Source organism: Condylura cristata, unplaced genomic scaffold, assembly GCF_000260355.1.
Source record: "Condylura cristata isolate star-nosed mole 26May11 unplaced genomic scaffold, ConCri1.0 scaffold00018, whole genome shotgun sequence".
Lineage (NCBI taxonomy): Eukaryota > Metazoa > Chordata > Mammalia > Eulipotyphla > Talpidae > Condylura > Condylura cristata.
Window position 1 is genome coordinate 6868708 of NW_004567119.1, and position 25844 is coordinate 6894551.

General features: G+C 40.9%; 1 protein-coding gene across 1 annotated transcript in view; it reads left to right on the forward strand.

Annotated features, from left to right (window-relative positions):
• Positions 1-24563, forward strand: part of HHIP (hedgehog interacting protein) — an 83326-nt gene extending 58763 nt beyond the window's left edge. The window contains exons 8-13 of the mRNA XM_004685300.2: positions 1937-2058; positions 4374-4497; positions 5413-5543; positions 8081-8162; positions 21419-21567; positions 24287-24563. Coding sequence (XP_004685357.1) covers positions 1937-2058; positions 4374-4497; positions 5413-5543; positions 8081-8162; positions 21419-21567; positions 24287-24480 — 802 coding nt within the window. The 3' untranslated portion in view covers positions 24481-24563. The remainder of the gene's footprint in view (positions 1-1936; positions 2059-4373; positions 4498-5412; positions 5544-8080; positions 8163-21418; positions 21568-24286) is intronic.
• The last annotated feature ends 1281 nt before the right edge of the window (positions 24564-25844 follow it).

Sequence of the window (25844 nt, forward strand, 5' to 3'; positions counted from 1 at the left end):
CACAGCACTATCACCAAAATCCGCGCTTCCAGTAGGCATCCCTCTTGGTACATTCTCAGTCGATTTGGACAAATGTCCTGTGATCTGTACCCACCATGATGGTTTCGCACAGAGAAGTCTTACTCACCGGCCTCCATTTCACACAAGACGCTAAAGAGTCTGACGCTTCCCAAGGAAACTGGTTTCCAGCCATAGGCCACCTTAGGCCCCTGGCCACCTGTCTTTGGGGGACCAGGCCTTTCCTTCTAGATTTGCTCTTTCTTAATAGAAACAGGTCAAACCTTTTTGCTCATTGTTTCTCCATCTTCAAAAAATAGCACAGAAGCATGTTCTGACTGAAATCAGAGCTCGCCTGTGTCACCGTCCCTGCCAGGCACTGTATTCTGTGAATCACTGAATAAAAGGGGACAATAAAGGGACTGTTGTCACGGAACAACTAGCCCATCTCTGGCAGGTCAGGCTTAGCATTTCCCCACTATGAATGGAATCATGTGGAGCCAAGTTTTTGTGTCCTTCTTGTTGAAATAATTGCTAAATATCATGCTTATGTCTCTTAAGCCCCAGAATCTACTGTCAGATTTCCTTATTCTTTTAAAATTTATTTAATAACCTCAAGGATTGGGTTGGGTTTTTAAGTCATTAATATATTTGATGGGACTAAACCCGTGATTCTCAACGGGATGATTTTGTCCCCAGAGGCTATTTGGCAAGGTCTAAAAACATGTTTGATTTTCACAACATAGAAGGAGGGGACCCTACCACTGACATCTAGTGACCAGAGATTCTACGAAACACCCTATGGTGCTCAGGACAAAGTCCCTACAACCCTTCCTACCCCAACAAAGAAGTATCTGTCTTCAAATGTCAGTAATGCCAAGGTTGAGAAAACTAAACACAATGCAAGAGTGTTTTCCACATTTGTGAGAACTTCAAAAATTCCTTTATTCAATGTCATCCGTACCCCACCCCAATTCTGCACCATCAGTCTATATATTTGACATTCAATAATATTGAGCTTCTTTTATATTGCTGGCTATGAACTAGGTTACAGAAATAGAGCGATCAAGAAGTTGGAAGCAGGGGCCTCCCTGGTGGAGCAGGGGTTAAAGACACAGCACTATCAAGTGATCACCAGTCATGCAGCATGAGTCGATCCCCAGCCAGGGAGTGACCCACATGGCACAGCAGACCTTTCCTGTCTTTCCTGCTGCTCCCCTCAGCAGTTTATTTCAGTAGATCCACCTGTTCTGCTCCCCATTCTGTTTCTAGTGAATTCTCTCACCTCCTGCACCTCTGGCCTACACCCCAGTTCTTGTATGCATCAATAAAGAAATCTCTTTTAAAAAAAAAGTTGGAAGCTATTCTGTCCTCTTGGAGTTAATAGTCAGGTGGCTTAATTTATAGAAACATTCTGGCCCCACATTGGGGGTGAACACAAAGTGAAATTAAAGTCAATGTAAAAGATCTCCATGGCTGTGGGGACCAGCTTTATTCTTCTCCTTTGTTAGAGTGATCTGAGCCTTAGCCATAATGATTCCATGCCCAGAACAAAAAGCTGATAATACAACTAACTACTTGTGCATTGTTTATGTGTGTTGATATTGCTGCTGATTCTTATTCCATATATTTTATCAGTATGTTGTACATACACTGTTCCTTAGCAACAGAATCACAAACGTTTTAAGTCAGTGTGCACTTTCCTAATTGAGGGAGAAACCAAGACAAATTGAGAAATAAATACATTCCAGAGTCATTAAACTTCAGCAGAGCCAACAAACATCCCAGAATGTTCCCTTTAGCAGCTTCACAGCATCTGAACTCAATAGCCCAAGGATCCCTTGCAGCCCACAAAGGGTTCCTATGTCAGGAAAGTAAGTCCTGGGCTGGGAAGATCCCCATGTAGGAGTTACTGAGTATCTCCCCTTTTATTGTGTAGATGTGCTGTGGACCGACACCCCACAGATGTGAACATCAACCTGACAATACTTTGCTCAGACTCCAATGGAAAGAACAGATCCTCGGCCAGAATCCTACAGATAATAAAAGGGAAAGATTATGGTAAGTAGAGCTTAATTTGTTAATTTCTATTTTAGTTGGGATTTTGTTTTATTTAAGTATTTTAATTGAAAAGGAAAAGAATTTCTGCAAAAGGACCATTTAGGAAAGCATAAAAACAATGAACAGTGGGCGAGAGCCAACTGCTCACTTTTGAAAGGTCCAGTGATCCTTATAAGCCCTGTGGGGTTCCATTTGGCTAATTACCTTTCCCAGGGTTTGAAATGGCACTCTATGGGCCCAAAAGATGTAATGGATCTTCAAAAGGTAGCAGTTTATATATTGCTCATCTGTGAATCAAGATGACTAACATCCATTTATGTTATATATAAGGGAAAACTTGTCCTAACCTCTTATATTCAGGGGAAAAACATGTGTTAAAGGCAAGAAATCTCCCAAGACCCAACTTGCTAGTCTCAGCAAATAGGAAAATTATGTGTTTTAAGGAAGAAGGTAATGTTTAAAGGTGTTTATTTTAGAGAAAACAAAGTAAAAGACTTGTAAAAACATCTTACTCAAGTCATAGAAATGAGACATTTAGATGTTATTCTTAATAATGTGATTACTAGAGTATTCAGACATACATATAGAAAGATGTGAAATTGGATAATAATGAAGTATAGAATACTTAATACCTTTCAATGTTTTAGTATTTACTCCTTCCAAAGGAAGCAATATATCAAATGTTATTTTGATTCAGGGAACATAATAGATTAAGATTATTAAATTGACTGCTTTTTTGTATTTACTCATTCAACAGAGATATTTATTTAGCACCAGGAATGAAGCAGCTGTGTTAGTTCATGTGGTATCCAGTTATTTTACTTTTTTTTAAAAGTTTAGGTAGTGTGTGTGTGTATGTGTGTGTGTGCATCTTATAAAAGCCAAACCAAAGAATAATGTGGTTCAAAAAAAAAATCTCCTAAATCACTAGATTGAATGGTGGCTGTATTTGTATATTAAATTCTATAGTTACATTAATTGGGGTTCAGCTGGAACTGGTTATCGTATTGACAGCCCTACATTTATGTTTTAAATACACATCCACAGAATACTTTCACAAAGTATACATGTATCAAATTATCACCACATATATTTTAAATATCTTAACAGTTTTATATGTCTATTATACTTTTTTTAAAAGAATTGTTTACTTATGCATACAAAGCTGGGGTACAGGCCAGAGATGCAGGGGCGGTGAGATGATTCACCAGAGACAGAGTGGGGAGCAGAACAGGTCAGTTAATGAAGTCCACTGCTGAGGGCAGCAGCGGGCGTGTCAGGAAAGGTCTGCCACGCCATGTGGATCACCTCGGGCAGGAATTGAACTCATGCTGAAGTGGCTTTAGCTTCTTAGTGCTGTGCCTTAACTAGGTGCACCACCAGGGAGGGGCCCCGATTATACTTTTAATAAAGCTTAAAAAAAATCCCCCCAAATTCTCAGTGACCTGGTTATTTAGAGCTTATCTTTTCTAATTTTTATAATGTGTTCATCATAAGGACATGGGGGGAGGGTTATACCATTTAATTAAAATTTAAATTAATTAAAATTTAAATTGTGAAGTCTTTCCACAAATGCTTTTCCTAAAATACCGCCTGGTGGTAGTAACTTGACATTAAGCACACAGTAAATAATTCAGATTTATTTGCAACTGACTTAGATCTTTTTCATTATAATTAGCATATGTGTAGTCAAGTGTATGACTTGCATGGAAATATTGAGATACACAATCACAACACATGTAATTCAAAAGAAATGGGTGGAATATGTTTCATCAGCCACGCAATTCTCTAAACAAAAATATTAAAATAGTTCCAATGAAGATATTCCTTGACTAAGTGACAGTGTTTTAAAATATGTAACAGATGTGGTTTTAAAGATCTTTATTTACTATGCTTTTATTTTCATTAAGATTGTGAACTTTTTAATACTTTATGTGGCTTTACAAAGATTTGGTTATGTTCATTAACTACGTGCAGAAGCATTGCTACAAAAAAAATATTGTTTGTTTAAAGTTTTTGGTTTAAAATAAATGACCGTGATTTCCAATATATTAAAATTCTAATTTTATGTGGAATGTCTTGGCAATTATAATACAGAAAGCATTTCCAGAACATTCTTGTTCCATTAAGCTTTACATGAGAGCCCTTTAAACTTTATACTATTTCAGCCACTAAATACATACCTAACAAGGATCCACACTGGGCATAAAGGAACCTATTTGCATTAGCCAATACCTCCAGCGATTGTTCGGGGCCTACACTATCTTCTTACAACATGTTTCACTTGATCTAATGCTCTGTTTCTTTCTTTCCAGAAAGCGAGCCCTCACTTTTAGAGTTCAAGCCATTCAGTAACGGCCCTTTGGTGGGTGGATTTGTTTACCGAGGCTGCCAGTCCCAGAGACTATACGGAAGTTACGTGTTTGGAGACCGGAACGGGTAGGTGTCCATGATACCACGATCTGCTATATGAAATGATACATCCATTGATCAGTTGTCAGGCTGCCCCCAAATGTTCAGATGTTTGGCTTCTTTTGTGGTTAGGTCTGGAACACATATCACTATTGTTATTTACTTTTAGTTCCACTATGTGGAACTTGCTAGATGCTTTTTACACAGATTTGGGCAGAGAAGTCTTCAAGCGGGCTGTTCATATGATTTTGACTCCTCCCTTCATCTTTCATATGAATTTACCATGGCAATGAGTAATTTGAAAGCTGCTGTTTTACACGTGCAATATATAAATATTTTTTAAATTATCTTGAAAGGCTGAGAATTTTGTGTGGGCCAGATTTATAGGGCTTTTAGCAACAGAACTTCTTTTACCCTTATAGACAGAATAGAACAAAAATAAATTCTAGCCTAAAAATTTAGAGATTTCATTGTGGGAAATTATAAGAAACTCTGTGGTGTAAACCAAATGAAGAGTCTCATTTTCCAAGTGGCCGACATGCAGACCTCTGGCAGAACTGATGTGCTTGGTCACTAGAAGGACTAGAGAAGTGTACACTCATGCCACGGTCTTCCCACTGTCCCTCTCTCTGACTAAGAGCTCAGCATGGAGACTAGTCAGTCCTGCAGAGGAAGTATCATTCCCTGGATGAAGGGGAGGGCTTTTCTCAGCCTCAGGTACTTTCAGTGTCCTCCCCAAACAAAACAGTATCTTTAAAGACTTTCTCCCCAGTGCACTTCCACAGTATTCACACACATTATGGGCTGTATTATTTTTCCCTTTAGAAGCCAGGTCTATGGCACCGAATTGATTGTGAGTTTTTAGTCTAAACATTTTATGGTGTTCTTTTCTAATGCAAAAGTATGTTTTCATTATCCCTTTCTGGTATGTTTTTGTTGTAGGAATTTCTTAACTCTCCAGCAAAGTCCCGTGAGCAAGCAATGGCAGGAAAAACCACTCTGTCTGGGCAATGGAGGTTCTTGTAGATCCTACTTTTCAGGCCACATCCTGGGATTTGGAGAAGATGAATTAGGTACTGTGCAAACAATTGTTATTCAGTTCCATTCTCACTCCCTTACCCAAGAGGTGTTATTGTGCCCTAAAGGCTAAGTCTAGCACCCTCATCCTCCCCTTTTGGAAATGTAACCTACAGCAAAGGTGAGCAACCAGAGACCTGGGTGCTGAACCTGTAATGGGTTCTTCCCCCAGAACCACTTACTAGGGCCCTTCAAGTCTTTCCACTATAGAAATAGAAAAGTAGCAAAGCAGGAAAGTTGGGGGTTAGGGGTAGCAAGAGCAAAAAATGTTTTAAGTCTTGAAGAAAGAAAATCTTAAGTGTCTACAGATATTTTTTGATGCTTCTGAGTCCTTTGTTCCTATTTTCTAGCTAAGAGGATCCCCACCTATCTAGGTCTCTTGAAGTTGGAAAAAAAATACTGTAATCTAACACTCACCTAATTCTCTCTTTTTTTAATTTATTATTTTTACCCATCTGGGCATGAAATTTGTGCAAGATCTCATTTCCAACAGAATAAAACTATTTTCTCATTGGTGGTCTGGGGGACAGCATAAAATGTATTTGTTGGCATGTTATCAAAGTGTACATGCAGCTAACAAGCAAAAGAAGTTGAAATTGGAATTGGATCAAGCAAAGAATGGAAATGCTACTAATTTTAAATTGTAAGATGCATGGAGATGTCACTGTGACTCCATTTAAAGAAGTACATCCAAACTCCTCTTGGTTACTGGGCTCTTTTGCCTCACAGACGTATTAAGAAAACAGATATATGTTTTCCACCTATATCAGCATATTTTCTCTAAACACACAGCTTATGTTCTTTGCCGTCACAAGAGAATTTATTCGACTTAACTAGCAAAGACAAGAATCTTGAAACACATAGCACAAATTTCAGAGTTCTAGGACTTCAGTGATTCCAATAAGAGAAGTCCACACTGTCCTTTTTATAGCACATTTTAAAATTAATTTCCCTTGATCTTCTTCTATCCCACTCAAAGGAATCAGAAAGACACCAGTTTTCACTTAAGTCTTCTGTAATGAAACTTAAATATCTTGGCAACTCTGATTTAAAAATGTAAGTTAAAATTTTCTTCTTTGTGGCAGAGTTAAACTGAATATTTAGACCTTGTGACTAAATCATTTTGATTTCTTTTGCCTTTACTACAAGTGACGCAGCCTATGAGCGTCACCACCATTGGTTAAAAATGTCCAAATGTCCATCTGAATTCTATATTGGGCGTAAACTAACAGATAAAGCATACACAGTCCTGTCAAAAGTGAGAACATCATATAATGTCACAATTAAGGATATTTTCACTCAATTATGCTTTCGTGTAAAACTCTGACTTTAACTACCGTTTTAAATGAGTGAATTTTTGCATTTTTTGAATCAAAAATTATCTAGTCATTTTTTTCTCGGTTTGCTTTTAACTAAAACTTCAGGATGGGCTTGTGAGGTTTAAGTGAAGTAAACTAAAGTTCGTGGTGAAATAAATAATGTTTTTCACTTACATTCCTTTGCTTTTCTGTTTCATCTATATTTTTTCTGTTTTGCTTGTGTTTGGGGTTTATTTTAGAAGTAAGAGACTGTGCTTAACAGAGCAGAATAGAGAAATACAAACTAAATCAAACACCATTTCGTCAATGAGAACCAAGTAAATTTTAAGCCTCATCAATATGCAATCACAAATGCAGCTTATAAACCCATCCGGGTGATCCATTCTATACACTGAATTCCATGGAGGTAGCAATAAACCAGAGTGGTTCTAACCAAACAGGGTAAAAGGGTCTTCATTGGTTGTAGTTCATCATCACGAGGACAACACAGCAGCAGATCAAAACATGCAGCTGAGGTCGGAGCATGCGACATCTCAGGCCACTGTCGGGACTGGCTTCGACCCGAGGAGAAGTGGTCAAAATCAGACACACATACGGCTAGACTCCTGAGCTCCTGCATGGCCTTAGGCTAGAAATGCAGACACACAGAGACAGGTACGGCTACATGTGCGCACACACATCTACATGTGTGTACAAATATACATGCATGTGCACATGCATGCACATTCACAGTGACCCTTGAACCACCTGGGTTTGAGCAGTGTGGGTTCACTCAGGGCGGGTTTTCTCGTAAATTTACGGTTTGGGTAAACACAGTGCAGGACTGCCAGTGTATTTTCTCTCCCCTATGATTTCCTTATAGCATTTTTTCTCTCTAACTTTCTTTATTGTAAGAATACAGGACATGCCATTGAATATATAAACCAGTCAAACATGTGTGAACTGTCGATGCTATGGGTACCACTTCTGGTCCACCGTGGGCTATGAGTAGTTAAGTTTCTGGAGTCAAAAGTTACATGCAGATTTAATGCTCCTGACCCCTTCATTGTTTAAGGGTCAACATACATATATATGACATAAAGAGAAAGTCAGAGACAGAGAGAGACACACAGAGAAAATATAAATATAAAATATCGATTTCTATAAAATAGCTGCTAGGCAATAGGGAGTAAAGCCTTGCAATTTTGTGAATTAATTTGCATTTCTCTTCACAGGCGAAGTTTACATTCTATCCAGTAGTAAAAGTATGACCCAGACTCACAATGGAAAACTGTACAAGATTGTAGACCCCAAAAGGTGAGACCTTGTTATTTCCTTTCAGTCAAGTATTATTCCCTGGGTTGTTTGGATGCATTCGAATTAGTGACAGGTAAACACAAGTGAGCACGCTGCCCTGTCCCTATGCTCCCTGAAGGGCCCTCTGCTCAGGTCACTGAGTCACCGGGACTCAGCCAAGCCTCCGAGAACCGTTTCGCACCCACATGCCCAGTCTTCTTGTCACCAGAGAGCAGCAGTGTGTTTGTGGCATCAGTATCCTCAGCTAAAATCCAGAGGACTCAGCCTCTCCAGGAAGTGGCCTCAGCTCTCAAATCCTTTTGTTTTGGGCCCTCCCTGCTGGTGCAGCAGGTTAAGGCACAGCACTACTAAGTTATCATGGCTGCTGCAGCATGAGTTCAATCCCCAGGCAGGGAGCTGACCCACATGGCACAGCAGACCTCACCTGACCCGCCCGCTGGTCCCCTCAGCAACGTATTTCAGTAGATCTGCCTGTCCTGCACCCCACTCTGTCTCTGGTGAATCCTCTCACCTCCTGTGCCTTTAGCCTGTACCCCAGTTCGGTGTGCATAAATAAATAAATCTTAAAGAAAAATCCCTTTGTTTTAAGGAAACTAAAGCATCCAGCAGGCATGGTAGCTGCTTAGGATGGTCACCTGTGGGGTCATTGGGAAAGAAACTTTGGGAATTCCACTTCTGAGCGTCACTTCAGAATGATTCAAAAGCTCCTTGCCTGGGCTTCTGTGCTAAACAAACAGTAAAAGAAGCTTTCTGTTATCTCCTTCAGCAAAAGGAAGAATGGAACGTTTTCTTCCTTCAAAGACTGTATTTATCTTGTCGCTCCCTCACCCCACGCAATGCAACCTCAACACACAGACAGCTTTCAAAAGATCTTGAATCAGAATGAGTTATTCATTTTATGGATAAGAATCTAAATCATCAAATGCTGCTGCGTGATCCTGTCAAGCAGACATCAGTCATAAATTCAGAAGCAGCTAAGATAGAGGTCATCACATGGGTCCATCTGTTGTTGAACCCCAGCTGTTGCAGATCTTAAATTCTTCCCAGAGTAAATGATCTTCAGAAGGCTACTTGCAAATTTTCAGTTCCTGCACCTCAGGCCCTTGTACAACAATACGTTCAAATAATCTAAAGAGTTTCCTAACATCATTAACTTTAGTTCCATCTTTAAAATATTATTTGTAAGTTATAAGCTGTGTGTATTTCTCAGAAAAAAAGTCACTGATGAATAGAATGGAGGTTCTTATCCTTTTTTTTCTAGTTGAGGTACATTGGTTTACAAAATATTTTGTGTTTTAGAAGCATAGCCTCTCCCCTTTCAGCTGCATACTATACCACACCCACCACCAAACCCCCGAAGCCCTCCACCACCATCCGTCTGCCTCCTCCCCATTTTTCCTCATCCTCCCCCCACACATCTGATAGCTTCAGTTCTGTTAGATTTCTAGAGTTTAGCATTATTTTGGCTTTACTGGAACTTTGTTTTGTCTATATTCCACCAGTAAGTGAGACCATGCAGTATTTGTCTTTCTTCTTTTGATTTATTTCAATCTCTTATAATCTCCTCCAGTGCTTTTTTTAAATTTATTTCAATTTCTTGTAATCTCCTTAGTTCCATCCATATTATTGAAGTTGTCGAAGAATATCATTTTTGGTTGCTGAGTAGTATTCCACCGTGTATCTATACCACACCTTTTTTATCTGGGGCCACTTAGGAAGTTTCCATAGTTTGGCTATTATAAGCAGTGCTGGAGTGAACATAGAAATGTATATTTCCTTTGGATTGGAAAACTCTCTCTCTTCAAAGGAAAATACAAGTTAACATTAGTGCCACAGGGCAAAAAGGGGAATAATCAATCCTATTCTCCATTTAACATTACACATTTTCTTTCACAATAGGACAAGTAAGAATCTCTACACTGTGGGGGTTCCTTTCCTCACTGGGTGAGAAACCAATGTCCTCTTTGTGAAAAGCAAATAAATGAACGAAAACAAACAAACAAAACACCAGACACTTATAGTGACTGGCAATATTAAGAACAAAAACCAAACTGATGTTAACTTGTAAAACAACAGCATTCTGATGACTCATAATGAGGTCTAGGGACTTCACTCAGATCTAATGCCATTTAGTTTCAAAATAATCATCTTTAGTCCATTATGTTTTTCAAAGTGGATATGCTTTTACAAGCTTCCCGGTAGTCTTATAATTAATTTTCCCTCCTCACAAACATCTCTCTTTCTTCATCTGGATTGTTTAGTCTGTCGGTGAGTTGAGGTGAATTTTACACCTTCTGTCCACTATTAGTGTCCAATTACCAGAGCTGCCATCAGGGACCTTGGCTTTGTGTTCTTAAGGCCTCCAGTAGGGTGGTCTCAGAGTGACATACCTGAAGGGTCTGCCTCCTCATTATGGTGCCTGTTTCTGGCGAGTCCTGTCCTGTGGGGGGCCGTGTTTAAGATGTGTGTTTGCTTTTCAGAAGGTGGAGGGAGAAGCATTTCCAAAGACACTGGCCTTGTACACAGGCATAAGCATTTGCTTCAAGATTAAACTGACAATAAGAAAACAAATGTTTTCATAAACATTTGTTGGGAGTCTCATGCTGTTTCGATTTGGATGCCAACATTTATTATTACAGTATTTCTCCCTAGACGATTTGAAGCTTTATATAAGCAGACACGTTAGCGTATGTGAAGGGGATTATTTTGGAAACACAAGCTAATTATGGTGTTCAGGGTGTCTGCCTCCGAGCAAAACATTTTCTGATACTTTGGAGGGAAAATTTGAAGAAAGAACCCTTTTTCAACTGAAAAAGCAATATGCAGATTTTTTTGTTAAATGAAAAATCTATTCAAATTCAAATTTTAGGTTCACCTCACTGGACCCCAAAGCCACCAGTACTGGGTTCTACTCCCCCCACCAAGGCTTCTACATGGTTTGGTGTGGGGAGTCCTCAGTCTGCAATTCCAGAAAGATGGGTTTCCACGCATGGAACACCCATCTGGTGTTCATGATTCACTGGGTCAGCCATCTGGGACTCGTCAGCACTAGAGGCTCACTAGTCCTGTTAGGCCCGGGGGCCAGTCATCTGGGCTCTCACTCTCTCCTAGTGTAGGGCTGCGTGCCGCATCACCACACTGTGCCCCTGTGCCCCCAGTGACATGCAGGTGAAGACTTGTAGGTACTCCCCATTTCTGCAGAGTTATGGGGAGATGACTTAATCTGCTGAGAGCGTGTTACGCTCATCACACCGGTTAGGTTCATTCATGCACTCAAGAAATATTTTCAGGTGATCACTCCAATCTCTCTGAAATTGGGATAAAGGTGTTCATGAACACTTACAGAGTTCTTCCTACCCAGTGCGCACCAGAGCACGTCCCTGGGGGCTTAAATACCAAACAAATGCTCTCAGGAGATGGGGCTCAGGCATTCTAACAGAGATCTGTGCCTTCTAGACCTTGCCTTTACAGAACACAAATTTTTTCACACTATTGACATAATTCTTTCATTTTGTTTTTGATGAATTGAAACAATATGACTTTTTTTTTTGAGTTTGAAAGGTTTCCAGGGTTATTTCTCTAAGGGTTTATAACACAAAATCATTCTTAGTCAGGTTGATGTAATGCTAAGCGCCCGGTCTTACTTTATGTTAATATCTTGCCTCTCAATTACCCACCGGTCACACTGACCACGCCCTTCAGCGGTCTATAAATTAACAATGCAAATTCCAAGCTGGAAAGGTCACTTCACAAAAATGTTTTCCCTTCCAACTCCTGGCCTCTACCAATATCAAAAAGTGCTCATCTGCCTCCCCCTGCCCCCACCCCCACGTGCCCCCACCAGGGCCCTGCTTCCTGCCCTTTGTTCATTTTCCCCCTGAATATCTCCACCTTATGGATGCTGAAGAATGTTGTTTCTGTTTGTCTTTTTCAAAAATAAAATATAAGGAAATGAGCTCTGCTGATCCCCACCCTGTGTCTGGGGGAGCCAGACCACCCTCCAGAAAGCCCTACGTCCTAGAAAGGCTTTAGCCCCAGAAGCCAGTGGAATCCGCATTCATCAGTCCGTTTTATGCCAATGGCCCCAGGTTGATAAATGCCACCTGCCTGTTGGCCCAACTGCCCAGTCCTCTTGCTGCAGCTCTGTCCCCCACACCCCCACCCCGACAGTGACCCAGCGCCACTGGCAACAGGACATGGCCTCCACCAGGCACCAGTTAACAAATGTGACCGAATTTCTTGACGTTAGGGGGCGCGCACAAGTCCTGCCCTATGAAACCCATTCTGCGTGCCGGAGTGGTGGTCTAGTGCCACGTTTTTGTTTTTATTTTCCTTGGTAACCTATAACCAAAAAATGGATCTACAAGATCTGCCAGCATATGTCTTATTATCTATGGGCACAAGATCTGTTTAACTAACAAATGCTTTCTAAGTGGTCAGAGAGCATTAGAAATTTCAAAGAATGACAAAAGATGGGGACAAGATCAAAATTAAAATTCTAATGCATGGATGAACACCCAATGGCCCAAGTGGCCCTGGGGTTTTATTCAGACTTTACCAGGATTTGCATGTCTGTATATATTTGTACACACATAAACATATTTAAATACACCCAGGTCACCCACACACTGCTTTGTAGAGCCATCGCCTATTTCAAGCCAAATGCATAAAATCATAAAATAATTTTGTAAATTTTAGCTATATAACCTTGTTTTAAAAATGCTCATGCAAGACTTTGTGTGTGTATTTCCTCAAAACATGACAGTCAGAGGAATTTTCTGCTTTAAATAATAATTCCAGTCTTCCCTCAACTATCAATTTGGAATGTGGAGAATATCAGTTCCCAGAGTAATTGTACAGGTTGCAATAAAACTTGATCGATTCCCACTTATAAGTGGCATCCACTAAAAAGACTAAGTGTGGAATATGAGTAACGACAATATATTCTTCTAAATGAAACTCACATGTGGAGTTGAAAAAACTCTTCAAAGGATTTCTTTTCAATTCCCATGCCCCCCATCCCCCCCAGCAGACATCTGATATTATTACAGGACAGGGAGAGAGGGACACCCCTGAAGCCCCAAACCTGCCTGCTCTAAGTGGGTTCTGCCATCCACCGCATCAAGACAAAACATATAAAACTTTAATGAAAAGGGACTTTAATGCAGTGAGTGTACAATACAGAAGACAAAGAATGTAAGGTCTAAATCAAACACCTGAAGTCACCCATCTCATCGTGGGCATGGGCCCAAAGCAAGGCCTGAAAGCCTGTCACTAGACTAAAGCACCTTCTGGCCGAGACCCATGGAAAAGGGTCAGAAATGGCCAGACAAGTCTGGGAGGAAAAGAGCAACATCAAAATCAATATAAACACTGCCACAGTCACCTCCCTGCAGGTCTCTCACCCACATCTGCCTTAACCTGTCCAGTGTCAGGAAACAAGCCCCGTTTCTTCCTCACATGCTTGCTGCTCCATGTGGCTTCCTCAGGTCTCCTCTGGCTCTCCATCCTGCTTCCTTATTTTCTTCTCCTCTGATTCCTTCTCTTCTCTCCTTTTTCTCTCCTCAGCTCCACTTTCCTTGTGGGTGGGGCAGGAAACCTGGAACTTCCCCTTTTCCTAGGGACCCCCCTGTTACAATATTAGATGGCTGATACTTTGTTTTTTATTATAAAGTAGTGTATCAATAGATATCATCAGTACTTGAGAAACAGGCAGATTTCTTCTTGCACCAAATGGTATGAGTTTTGTGAAAAGATGTTTGAAAAGAGGTGTATACTTTTAAAGAAAAAAACTGTATCTTAGCTTCTTTTTTAAGTAATTCATTTTAATTGAGTTAAAAATTTGTTGCTTAAATGATGTGTTTTTGTTAACATGGACAAATGAATCAGAGCATAAGATCAAAAATTGGGGATCTGTCATCCTAAGTGTCTTAAAGAGAATTTAAATGGCATTTTTTTCTTTTTGAAAGAAGAGAAGATTGTTTCAAATTTTCAGTTACCATTTAAGACCTTAAGGATTTAAATTTTCTACTTTCATGATACAGAATTAAAATACTGGTAAATCTACAGCTTTATAAGTAGGAAAATAATGTAATCTTTTTAGATAATTTCCAAAAAACAAAAATACGGTAGGTGTTGTCTTCTAAATAGGTTGAATCAAAGTTATTTCAAATGCCCATTTTCCCACTTGTAGACATTTCTTATTCAATGTCTAATATTTTTATCAGTTATGGTTTATGAATTAAGTTCTTTAGTTAAAAAATAGACTGGATGTAAGCATCTCAGCAGAATACATAGATGTATTTTAATACAAAAGCACACATTTCTTTATATAAGGAAGCAATGACATTAGCTTTTTATTGTATCCTAATTTTTTAACCATCAGTGTATGAATATAACCCTTGATCCATCCGAGGGCTTAATCAGCCTACAAAATTTTAGAATGCCAGCTGCTTAGCAAAGTTAAGTGGCTTTGCAGACAAGGGCAGCCAGAACTTAAGCCTGGGAGGAAATCCTCAGCCTGGTCTGCTCAGAGGGAGCCTCTCAGCGGTGTTCAAAGGAGACCCACTGGGCTTCCCTCCCTGAAGCACCTCTCTGGGGGCCCTGGGTCTCTGCAGGCTGCACTTCCTCAGAGTTCAAAGCTTCACTGGCTTGCCTTTTTGTTTTCTGTATCTCTCATCTCCCCCTGGACCACCTCCAGCCACTGCCAGCCAGCTCCCTGGTGTCCAAGCTGCCTCCCCAGGCCCCAAGTCTTGTTTGGGTTAGTGTTTTAGTTACAAAGTTGCACAGGGGTTCACATCCCCACCCTGTGATTCCCAGAAGCCCTATTACTTTTAGCATGCGATTTTGTGGGATATAATAAGGTTTTTCAGGATCATGAATACATTGAATTCAAGTGGAAATGACTGTTTTTCTCGACTCACCACTAATAATCACATAGACCAGTTCTGAATTGAAGACACTGAAACCATGATACAAAAGCCAAGGCAAATCAATAAAACTGGCCTTTGTCATTTGCATTTTTGCCTAAAAGCAGATGACTTTATCATCTAGATACATATATTTCATCTTCTAATTTTCCTATGAAAACATTTATACTGAGGTAAGATAATCAAGTTGAATGAACTCTCTCCACACACCTTTCTAGATACTGTGTATCCTGATGGTGGTGTTTGGATAATGGGGTAGAGGTGACTGACCGCTTCTTGTCTAGAGCGAGAGGACATGTTAAGGTCTGGGCTAGGGAAGAGTCCTATTATCTAGCCATGTGAAGGCCACGTAGGCTGTATCTGCATGCTCTGTTCTTCTAAATTTGAGGATGACAAGAACAGGCCTGTCTCATGAGGATAAAGTGGAATATGAAATTATCGAAAGTGTTGAGTGAATTCACTAGCACTTTCATTATGGTTGCATCTTTAACCATGGCACAAAATTGAGCGGGTATTTGTGCAAGACCTGAGAATCTTATTAGCAAGATTATTAGCAAGAAGACCTCAAGATGAAGTCAGCACAAAGAACACAACAGAGATCTAGCCCTACTTTTTCAGCAGATTTCAGAACAGAGAAATGTAGTGTTTCAAGGCCGTGTCTGCAAATAGCATAGGACACTGGATTTACCCCTCTTAAATTACAGTTCCAAAAATATACAGGATACACTTAAAATTGTTAATGGGATCACGTATCTTCTCCAAGTTGTTCTTGGAGTTTGCTTTCCCTTTACTCCAATGTCAGGGTCACTCAAGACAAATGTAAAAAGATCTTATGCAGCTACACGACGAATTGTTGAGGAAGGTAATGCTTAAAGATGACTGGCAGCACCCAGGCTGGGTGTACCTCCACACCTGGCTGCGTCAGCAAAGGGGTACCCACCTGTCGTTCCAGGAAGTCACCACGAATCCACACTGTGAGGTTACCCAGAGATAGATGGCATTTTCTCTCTTCTAACTGGAACATGGCCACCTCTGAATACAAGGTCAAGTTCAATCAGCTATACTGGCTATGGGCAGTCACAGAACATCCTCTGCAGTCCAGGGGTCTCACATGTTGCTTCTCACGGACAGCCTAACACTAGCAAGATGTTCTACTTGCCCAGGAAAAGGCCTGTGAACATCCAGATTTAAGGACTGTATCCAGACCAAAAAGAAAAAGTCGATGTGTGTGTTGACCTTGGACAAAGGCATTAAATGAGCTTAAAGTGTGAGACAGCACTGGCAGCGGCTTCTGCCTCTGCCTCAAGCCACTGGGGTACGAAACAGTAAAATCTCTCCTGACTGAGAAGCCTCCCCTGCTTCTAGGTAAAAGTGCTCTGAGTGCTGGGTACTGGGTCTGACAGCTCTGTGACAGAAGGCTCGCAAAGGAAAGAAATCCACAGACCACACTGTCCATGGTTTTTAGCTGGTTCTTAGCAAAACTGCGTCTGCCTCAGGAGACCCCCACCCGAAATGAGACTGTAGAACTCTGAACTCATGGCCGCTATTAGCAACACCACTGGCTGGACCCGGCCCCAATTGAGAACAGTTCCTCTCAAATTTGAACATGCTGACACTGTCCTGACAAACGAAATAGAGCAGATTCTCATGCAGTCATTTTAGGGAAGGACCTGAGACTCCAGAATTTCGATCAAACTTGCTGCATGCTTAGTACCATCCTACGAGAATGAGGATCTAAATGTCTGTTTTTCCTACTTCATTAGCCAGGGATGGAAGTGTGGGAGACAGGTAGTTTTGTAAAGGTGACGAGTGGCAGTGGAACCCTTTCCCAAGGGTCCCGGCGTGAATATGGACAAAGCAGCATCGGCTGCCTCTCTTGTCGATGGTGCAAAAAGGAGGCATTATTACATCTTCTGAAACCACCCATGGTCAGATTTTATAAATGAGTGCCACTCGTGATCTATGGCCCGTATTTCACAATGACACACATTTAAAATCTGAACCCTTAACACAATTTCAGCACCAGCCCTTTCCTTTTTGTAAAAGACACAATAGATTTTGGCAACTCTGAAGAGCAGAGTAAGGATTTATCCTTATGCTACCATACAAATGCTCAGAGGAAGTCTCATTGATTTATTCATTTATTCAATTAAATATCATAGAATTAAAACCATACCTAATCCTGCTACCCAGAGACCTTCACTGTTGGCATTAGCTATTCACAGAAAGTAATCACGTGTGATGTGTTTATAAATTCCTTATGCTTCTCCACTTCTTCCTTCTTTCCTTTCAAGAAAGTATCTAAACCTCTCTGCTACTACCCAAAGTCAGCCCAAGTAGTTTCTAAGCGAATGACTTAAATTCCCGAAAACAAGGCAAATATTTGCATTTAAGAATGTTGAGCAATTTTCTGGGGTAGTCCCTTAGCGTTCCATTATTTGTCAAGGGATTTGGAAATGTGTTCTTCTGACTTAAATTAAGTTTGAGGACTCTGGGGATAACTATCATTATTACAAACTGAAATATCTCTTTGGTAAAATCTCTATCTTGAAAGCTACTTTGGACTTCATCCAGTAGACCTAAGGGCCCAAAAGTTTAAAAAAGAACAATACCATTTAAGCAATTCGTTAATAGAACACACATTAAACCACCTATTTTCCAGTCTAGTAAAAATAAGATTGAAAAATAAACCCATGTTCTAGATTTTTGTTTAAATCCTATCTCTGTATACACACATGTATCTCTGTATATGTAGCACTTAAGGGTGCATGAGGTGGTTTATTGTAAGATGACAATAATAATAGAGTTCAGATTTACTGATCTTCAGCCCATTTCTTCCTTCCTCACTCGTTTTCCTTTTCAATGGAAGGAAGATAGATCACTAGAACAAAGAGTGAGTGGAGGGGGAGAGTTGAGGGCCCCAGAAATCTCTGTCAGTCTTTTCCAAATATATTACTAGAAAACTCAGTATCAGTATGTTCACTCACAGCTGGAGAGGAAACAAGTCTATTTCTACGGCAAGCTTAAATTCTTAAACTGTTAATTATAATTACTGTAAAAATGCTTCATTTAGATGAATTTAACATGCCTTAGAAGAATTGTGTGGGGCTTAAGTTAATTTAATCAATAGAGGGACTACAGTGTTTTGAGTATTCTGATGTAAAAGTACAGCAATTAGATGTGAAGGTATCCTTTCCTTAGACGGTCTATGAAATCCTAATTTGTCCACTCAGTGCAGAGATGAAGCAAATCTCAAACTCCCTATTCTTCCTCATTTCATTCACTCACCCAGCAGATTTCTAATGAACATCTTCCATGTGACATACACTTTTCTAGATCCTGGAGAAGTACAAGGAGAGGGAAATGTTTGTCTAAGAGGAGTATATATTCTACTCTATACATCCAATTAACTAAAGAATTGGATTGAATGCCTTAAATATCATAGAATTAAAACCATACCTAATCCGTATGTCTTCTGCCCATGGAGGACACAGTACCTATTCGCATAACTGCCTGGACTTGAAGGGGACTGAGGCTATAGCGTTGGCTTCAGACAGCTTTCGTGTCAGTGGGAAAGGAAAGGGGGTAAGATAACCCACTTCCCTAAGAGATGGGCTATATTTTGTGTACATTTTCATGTCAAACGATCCCCAACAGAATAACATCTTACATTTTTCATCAATTTTTACAGCGGTAACATTGGTTTATAACCATATTTAAGTTTCAGATGTCAGGTTTAATTGTTTCAAAGAGGAGAGAATTTATTGAACATGCTAACTAAGGAATGTTATCAACTTTATACAAGGGGGGGAAAGATAATTTTCCTAATCATTTAAATCAAAGCTTATAGGAATCATGATGTTTCTATGGGATAGCAACACTGTCCCATAGAGGCTAAAATAAACATTCCGGCTGAAATACCCACAGGTAGACAGGCAGGTGCTGTTTCTTAGGTCAAAACAACTTAGAATTCACTTCTATACACCAAGTTTCCACCTACCTAAATGTCTGGCAATAAAGAGTGAAAACATCTAGTTTTGAGGATCAGCTGGGAAACCGGGGCCAGATACCTCACTGCAGTCAATGTAGCTCCCAGTGCCTTTTTTCTCCGCCCACACATCCACACCTTTACCCTTTGCCCCCAGGTTGCTGTTCAACTACAGTCACCTCCCTGCTTGACCGAGTGGTGTCCTCTCTTGATAGATCCACTCAGCATAAACCATCCTGCTGAGTCAGGGCATGTAAGCGATGTCCCTCAGAGTCACGTCACCGCGACATATCAGGTATTTCCAACAAGGAGCTGGAAAGAGTGTGAACAAGTCAGTGACACACAGGAGTTGAATAAACAGAATTCCAGTCACAGATGTGCAATACCTGTTCGCTAAATGCTACTTTAGTGCATGATCTCGGCCTGGGACTTGAAAGATCTCTGTGACTTTTAAGAAAGTTTCTCTTCTCATGATCAAAACTTTCACCCACACAGACAAAATAAGAATTTTATCCAGGAAAAAAGAGTAGACAAGAGTTTTTCTACAAGGAGAAGGCTCTCCCTTGCCTTCCTTGGCCTAACCTTTACGGTTCTTTACCCCACCCCCACTCTATCCTTACTTCCAGAAAGCCTCCCTTGGGGGTCACAGGGAAAGTAGTCCCTCATGTTTCCTGAATGAACATATGCCCCGACGGGATGTTTTCAGGACCTTCCACATAAACTGGCCATTTCTCGATTTAAATAGGGGTTTGTATAGATGAAGGCAGTTTTCTGAATGGTCCCATTAGTTGCAAAACATGGGGCTTTCGACATATAGTGGGATTTTTATTGGAGAGAGGATCTAAAGAGTCATTTATTTTTATTTTTAATAAGGTTTTGAGCCATTATAGAAAGAGCCTGCGGGCAGGCCCCAAATTATCACCACCATCACGTAGGAGCATAACAAGGTAATCTAGCTCAAGAAAACCCAGTCTACAGGGCCTAATTATTTGCTTATCTCAGAAAGCTATATAATTTAGCTCTGGGGTGGGTCTGACCTATAATTATCACCTTCTTTGTGATGATACTTAAGGAGTCCAGCTGCTTGGGCCTTTCTAACCCGGGTGATTTGAGTGGTGAAGGAACGTTTGTTTACATTCCTTAGCTGGAAAGACCCTTCTCCCCACATGTGGCACAGGTGACCTTGCTAAGAGCTGAGCCACCCCGCACATTTCGCCCTGAAGGCTAGGTCGAGAGCCCTCCTGCCTGCGATTCCAGCCTGACCCCGATTGAAACCCCCCTCTGGTTTCAAAAACAGAACCATAAAAGTCTGCCTCTGAAGGCATCTCAGCTCCTCCCTCAGTGATGGCGGTTGTTGAGCAATTAAAACAAAGCCTGTGACGTCTTCCTTGGCAGGTCAGACGTTCCTGTTCCCTGTTCCCTGCCCCAAGCTTGCTGCATTTTCTTCACAGCAGGGTGGCGTCGGGTTTCTTTAAAAAGTGTGCATGTGTGTGTGAGAAGGAGGAAATTTTCTGGACATGCAAACTGAGGAGTATTAGTTATCAACTACTTAGAAGAAAAAGAGATAAATTTTCCCCAGAACTGTAGGGAGAAGCTTAGGGAATGAGGTTTATCTGTGACAATCACACAGTCTTTAAAACACACAGCTCGACAGGCAGGTACTGATCTCAGGGCAAAAGGGCTGAGAGTTCTTGCTATACATACACCCAGAGACATGCATGCATATCAGATCTCCATGGGCCGTTCTTTAGGGAAAGAGTGTAAACTTTGAGTCAGTGATAGAGATACACACATCTCTTAAGCTGTCCTGTCAAGACAAATCCGTCTTGAGAAAATTGCCCCAAAAGAAATGTAAAAGTGAAATGGAAACATATTCCCAGGCTGTGCAGGTTACCAGGTTCCCCTGGAGGAATGCCAGCGCCTCAGACGGCCACACAGACGGCAAATATGCCTGGAACAAGTGGGACCTCTCAACAATGTGGAGAGGTCTGCAGGAGAAAGTCTGAAAATATCTGCAATCTTTATTTTTTCAGTTGCAGTTGTGAGGAATTCTTAGCTGCCGGATGTTAAATAGCGATAGAGCCGCACGACGTCTGTAATCAATGAGTCGTCATTCTGACGAAGTGCCTTGCAATGTTTAATGTGTTCCCTTTGGTTCAAAACCAGGTCAGTTTATTCGCACTGGTGTGTAAGCTATTCTTAGAAAGTTGTCCATCTTTTTGACCGAGTCAGTTAAGAGAAAGGTCTCTTTAGAAAACAAGAGACGTGCTTTGTAGCTACAAAATCACTACATTTCATTCCAATTTTGAACGTCAACCAAAATGCACTTTGAACTGCAGACCTGTGGTGCCTGAGGAGTGCCGGGCCACCGTGCAGCCTGCCCAGATGCTGAGCTCCGAGTGCGCCAGGCTCTGTCGCAACGGTCACTGTGCCCCGTCGGGAAAATGCTGCTGCAGCCCAGGCTGGGAAGGCGACTTCTGCAGAATCGGTCAGTGTTACTGTCCTGTGGCCCAGAAGGACTGGGCAGGGTCCGCGTTGGGGACGCAAGAACAGCGTCGGTTATTTTTTCTAGGACTTTGTGGGGTTCAGACTTGGTGAGCCCTCCACAGTGATATTAATAGCCAATCTGTTTCTCAACTGCTCAATGAAATCTTTTCAATATTCTTACGGTAAATGATTCGTGTGTATAAGTTCAACATAAACACCAAAAGCCTTTAAAGAACTGAGTTCTTTCACAAAGTAAAAAGTGAAACCGGCATAGTTCCATCCTCCCAGCTGGCTCGCAGTCCTGGGTTTGAGATTTCACACCAGCCAATGACTTAGTGTTTACAAAGCCCCTCCCAGCATTTTCCAGACACCCCATAAATGTCCTCCCTAAACTTCCTGCTTGCTTTCCTGCTGAAGCACCCTAAAAACAGGGTCTTTCAGTGGGTGTTATTAAATAAAAGGGGAAATTGCAATTGTCTGGAAGATTGAGGTTTTAAAAATTATTTTTGCCTCTCCGTCGTGAAACGTCAACTAGTAATACAACAGCTCAGAGACAGCAAGGGAGATTTACTCCAGGATTAGTCCTCCCTTTAACTTGAGATTCGCTCAGTTCCATGTAACAATGTTTAAATTCTACTTGGTGAAATAAGAAAATTAGATAAGACCTAAAATTTCTGGTGTTTATGTCGAAAGCTCCTATTGAACAACCAGCACAGAATGTGTCAGCTACAAAAGATTTTTTTTTTGGCGGGGGGAGGGGGCTGTTTCAAATAGACTTGGGTCTCTTACTAATGAAAATTCAACTTCCAACTTAATATTTAATATTATTCTTAATTCATAAATGCCCTTTTCTTTATTCTACACATGTATTTGTCTCAAAAAATTATAACCACGCTTGCCAACTTTATATCATGTCCAACAACAGTCAGCATTTAAAGTCCATACATGCACTATACCCTGTGAGCATCATTGCTTTAGCACACGTAACACTAGCTGATTGACTAAGACAGTGGTTCCATATCTAGGGGAGAAATAGAATTAAAACTCAACAGAGGCCCTCCCTGGTGGCGCAGCGGGTTAAAGCACAGCACTAAGAAGTCAAAGCCACTTCCGCATGAGTTCGATCCCCACCTGCCCCGGAGGTGACCACATGGCGAGGCAGACCTCTCCTGACCCGCCCGCTGCTCCCCTCAGCAGTGTACTTCGTCGATCTGCCTGTTCTGCTCCCCACTCTGTCTCTGGTGAAGCCTCTCACCCTCCGCATCTCAACAGAAAGCAAGCAATTGCATTGTTTAGAACAAATGCTTACATTCTATCGATCCAGTCTAGCTTCCTTTTTTCCAGTTGACAAAAACAAGAGAATCAGCATTAACAGTGTAACAGGGTGGTCCCTAGGACTTCCCCTTTTCCGAGGGACCGCCCCGTTACAGCAGCAGTGATATGTCCTTTGTTACCTGGGTGTACCTCTCCCTGCTTCTTTTCATGGTGTCCATTTTACTTTATTCCTTATTCGCATTTTATCTAACCTCTTAAGTCCCTCAAGTCACCGGATGCCAAATTATTGTCTTTTAGGAACAGCATGTTTAAACTGAGGGTAAATGAGTTTTTTCAAATACAGGTGACAATTATTTTAAATATGGTAACATCATAATAGATATTAATAACCACAATAACTGTTATTAGTGTGATATGAATGAAAATACATTCTCTGTGTTCACATTAAATATTCTTTCCATAAAATAACTTACTCTTTCCACAAAGCCAAGTTAATGAGCTTGACTTATACAATAAACCACATGTCTCTATGAAACTAATCTACCCATGGCATTTTTGACCCCACCACGGATTTCCCTCAGATTCACAGAGTTTATTCAACTTCCACAGATTTAAAAGGAAAATTAGTCTAATTGTTTTCTCCTTGTTCTTTTCCATGTGTCAGTCAGAGACACCTGGATTTTAACTCATACGTTAGAAAAAATTAAAAATGACCCTGACCCTGATAACCTAAGGACTTGTTTGTGCAGTGGCTACACGCCTGGATGTATCTATTCGTCAGTGAAAGGCTTCCACACAGACTCCAGCCTCCCCTCACTCCAACAGTAAACTGAACTCTCCCCTCCACCTTCGCAATGTAGAAACCCTACCTGAAGAGACTGAGCTATGGCGTAACCCTGGCGAAGCTCCAGCACGGCCTTGCGCTCCACTGCACTGGCCCCAGGAAGGGTCTTCAAAGTGGATTCAGGGAGGAAACCCCAGCTGTGTACCCCCAGGGAGCCAGGGGAGGGTGCTCAAGGGTGTCGCCTGGACATCCCAGCTGAGCAAAACGGACAGCCACCGCCGGGTCTGTCCTCTGCGCTGGACAGAAGGGCCTACCCAAGACAGGGGTCGGGGGCCAGAGAGTCCCCTGAAGGCCTCCCTCCGAATTGCCCTAGCTGAGCAGAGGTTTGAAAGAACCAAAACCGTCATGTTAGTCATTTCTTCAAGGGACTGAAATTGTTCCCCATGACCCCTGCTTGTCGAGAAGCATCTCCCGTCCCCTGCTGGCTGGTCTGCAAGCCTTCTTGCCTACTTGTGTTTATTCCTTGCTGGAGCATTTTGGGACTGGCTTCCTCTTTCTTCCCCTCCCTTCCGTTATATGTCAAATATGTGTTGGCTGCGTCCTCTGTACTGTTTCTGATCTAGAGAATGAGTGTGATTTTATTGCTCTTTTTTCCTCCCAGCTAAATGTGAGCCAGCATGCCGGCATGGAGGCGTCTGTGTGAGACCGAACAAGTGCCTCTGTAAAAAGGGATATCTTGGTCCTCAGTGTGAACAAGTGGACAGAAACTTCCGCAGAGTGACCAGGGCAGGTATTCTTGATCAGATCATTGACATGACATCTTATTTGCTGGATCTAACAAGTTACATTGTATAGTTTCTGGGACTGTTTGACTATTCCTTTCCAATGGGCATTTATTTTTTATCCTGTCATTAAAAAGAAAGACTGTTATCCTGCTACACACTCCTGTGATTTCATTTTCTTTTATTAATTTAAAAATAATTTCCAGAAATGTGCAGATCCTGTGTGTGTATGTCGGCAAGTTTGTTCACGTATGTGCACACACACACACATACACACTCATGTCCCCTATTCCACATGGCTGCAGAACAGATGGGTGTTTGAAATATATTTCTTTATGCAGGGTAATTTACGCAGAAATTCCATTGTAAATTGATAACGGAATTTTTATGTCACCAGAAGAGATTATTTTACTTCCCAGGAATGTTGTCTGTAATAACTAATGTCAACTTGAATGGAGTTTTGAAACATTGCTGTGCAATCTGATGAAGCTAATAAAAAGGCAATATTTTCATATTAAGACTATAAGATGAGAAAATGTTTCAGAACTCCCTGATGCATTTCTAAATGAGTAACTTGATATAAAATTGTAATCTTCATTTCTATTGATGTATCCAATTGCAGAATGTTTACCCTCTTACCTTTTTATTGGCAGAGAAACCTGGTTACTAGCTTAATCCCAAATTGTTTTCAAGTGTTTCATAATTTAATCAAACCGTATATTCTAAAACCAAGTTCTCTAAAAGGTCTGCTTTTATTGTATATTTTATTTAACAGTAGGCACTGGGTTTATGTTACATATTTATATTTTTTATTTTATTTTTATAATATAGACATCACCTAGATGAAACACCTTTACCCTGTCCTGTAAAATACTAAAGTTACATTTTTCACCAACTTAATTGGAAAGAAGGGGAGTGAGAAAGCAAACAGTCTTTAATGTGCTGTGGATCTAATCTAGCAGTGCCCTTGTGCCAACATGTAATCATTAACGACGGACGAAAAAGCAAGAAAACAGCCAATCTTTATAAGATTCCAGCATTAAACACTTGTAAAGTGCTTTTCAGCATAGCAAGACTGTCAGAGGATATGGGATTAGAATGTGGCAGATTTCACACTGAATTCAGCCCCACTGGAGAAGAGCTCACTCGCTGTTAACAAATCTTGGCTCTGTAAGCTGTCATTTTGACAAATTTTTAATATGATCATTCTTGCCAACTATGACTTTCAATGTATATGTTCCTTCAGAACTCAATGAAACTGTGCCTTGGGTCAATGTATGAATAAATTTCTGTAAATGTACTGTTAAGGTTTTGAAAGAAATGCCACGTTCAAACTGAAAACTGCAAAAAGTCTGGTAGACCTTTTTCTTACTGGTTTTGGAGGCCAGAGCTCCACTTTTGGATAATAAAATGATCAGGCCTCTTTGCACTACTGAG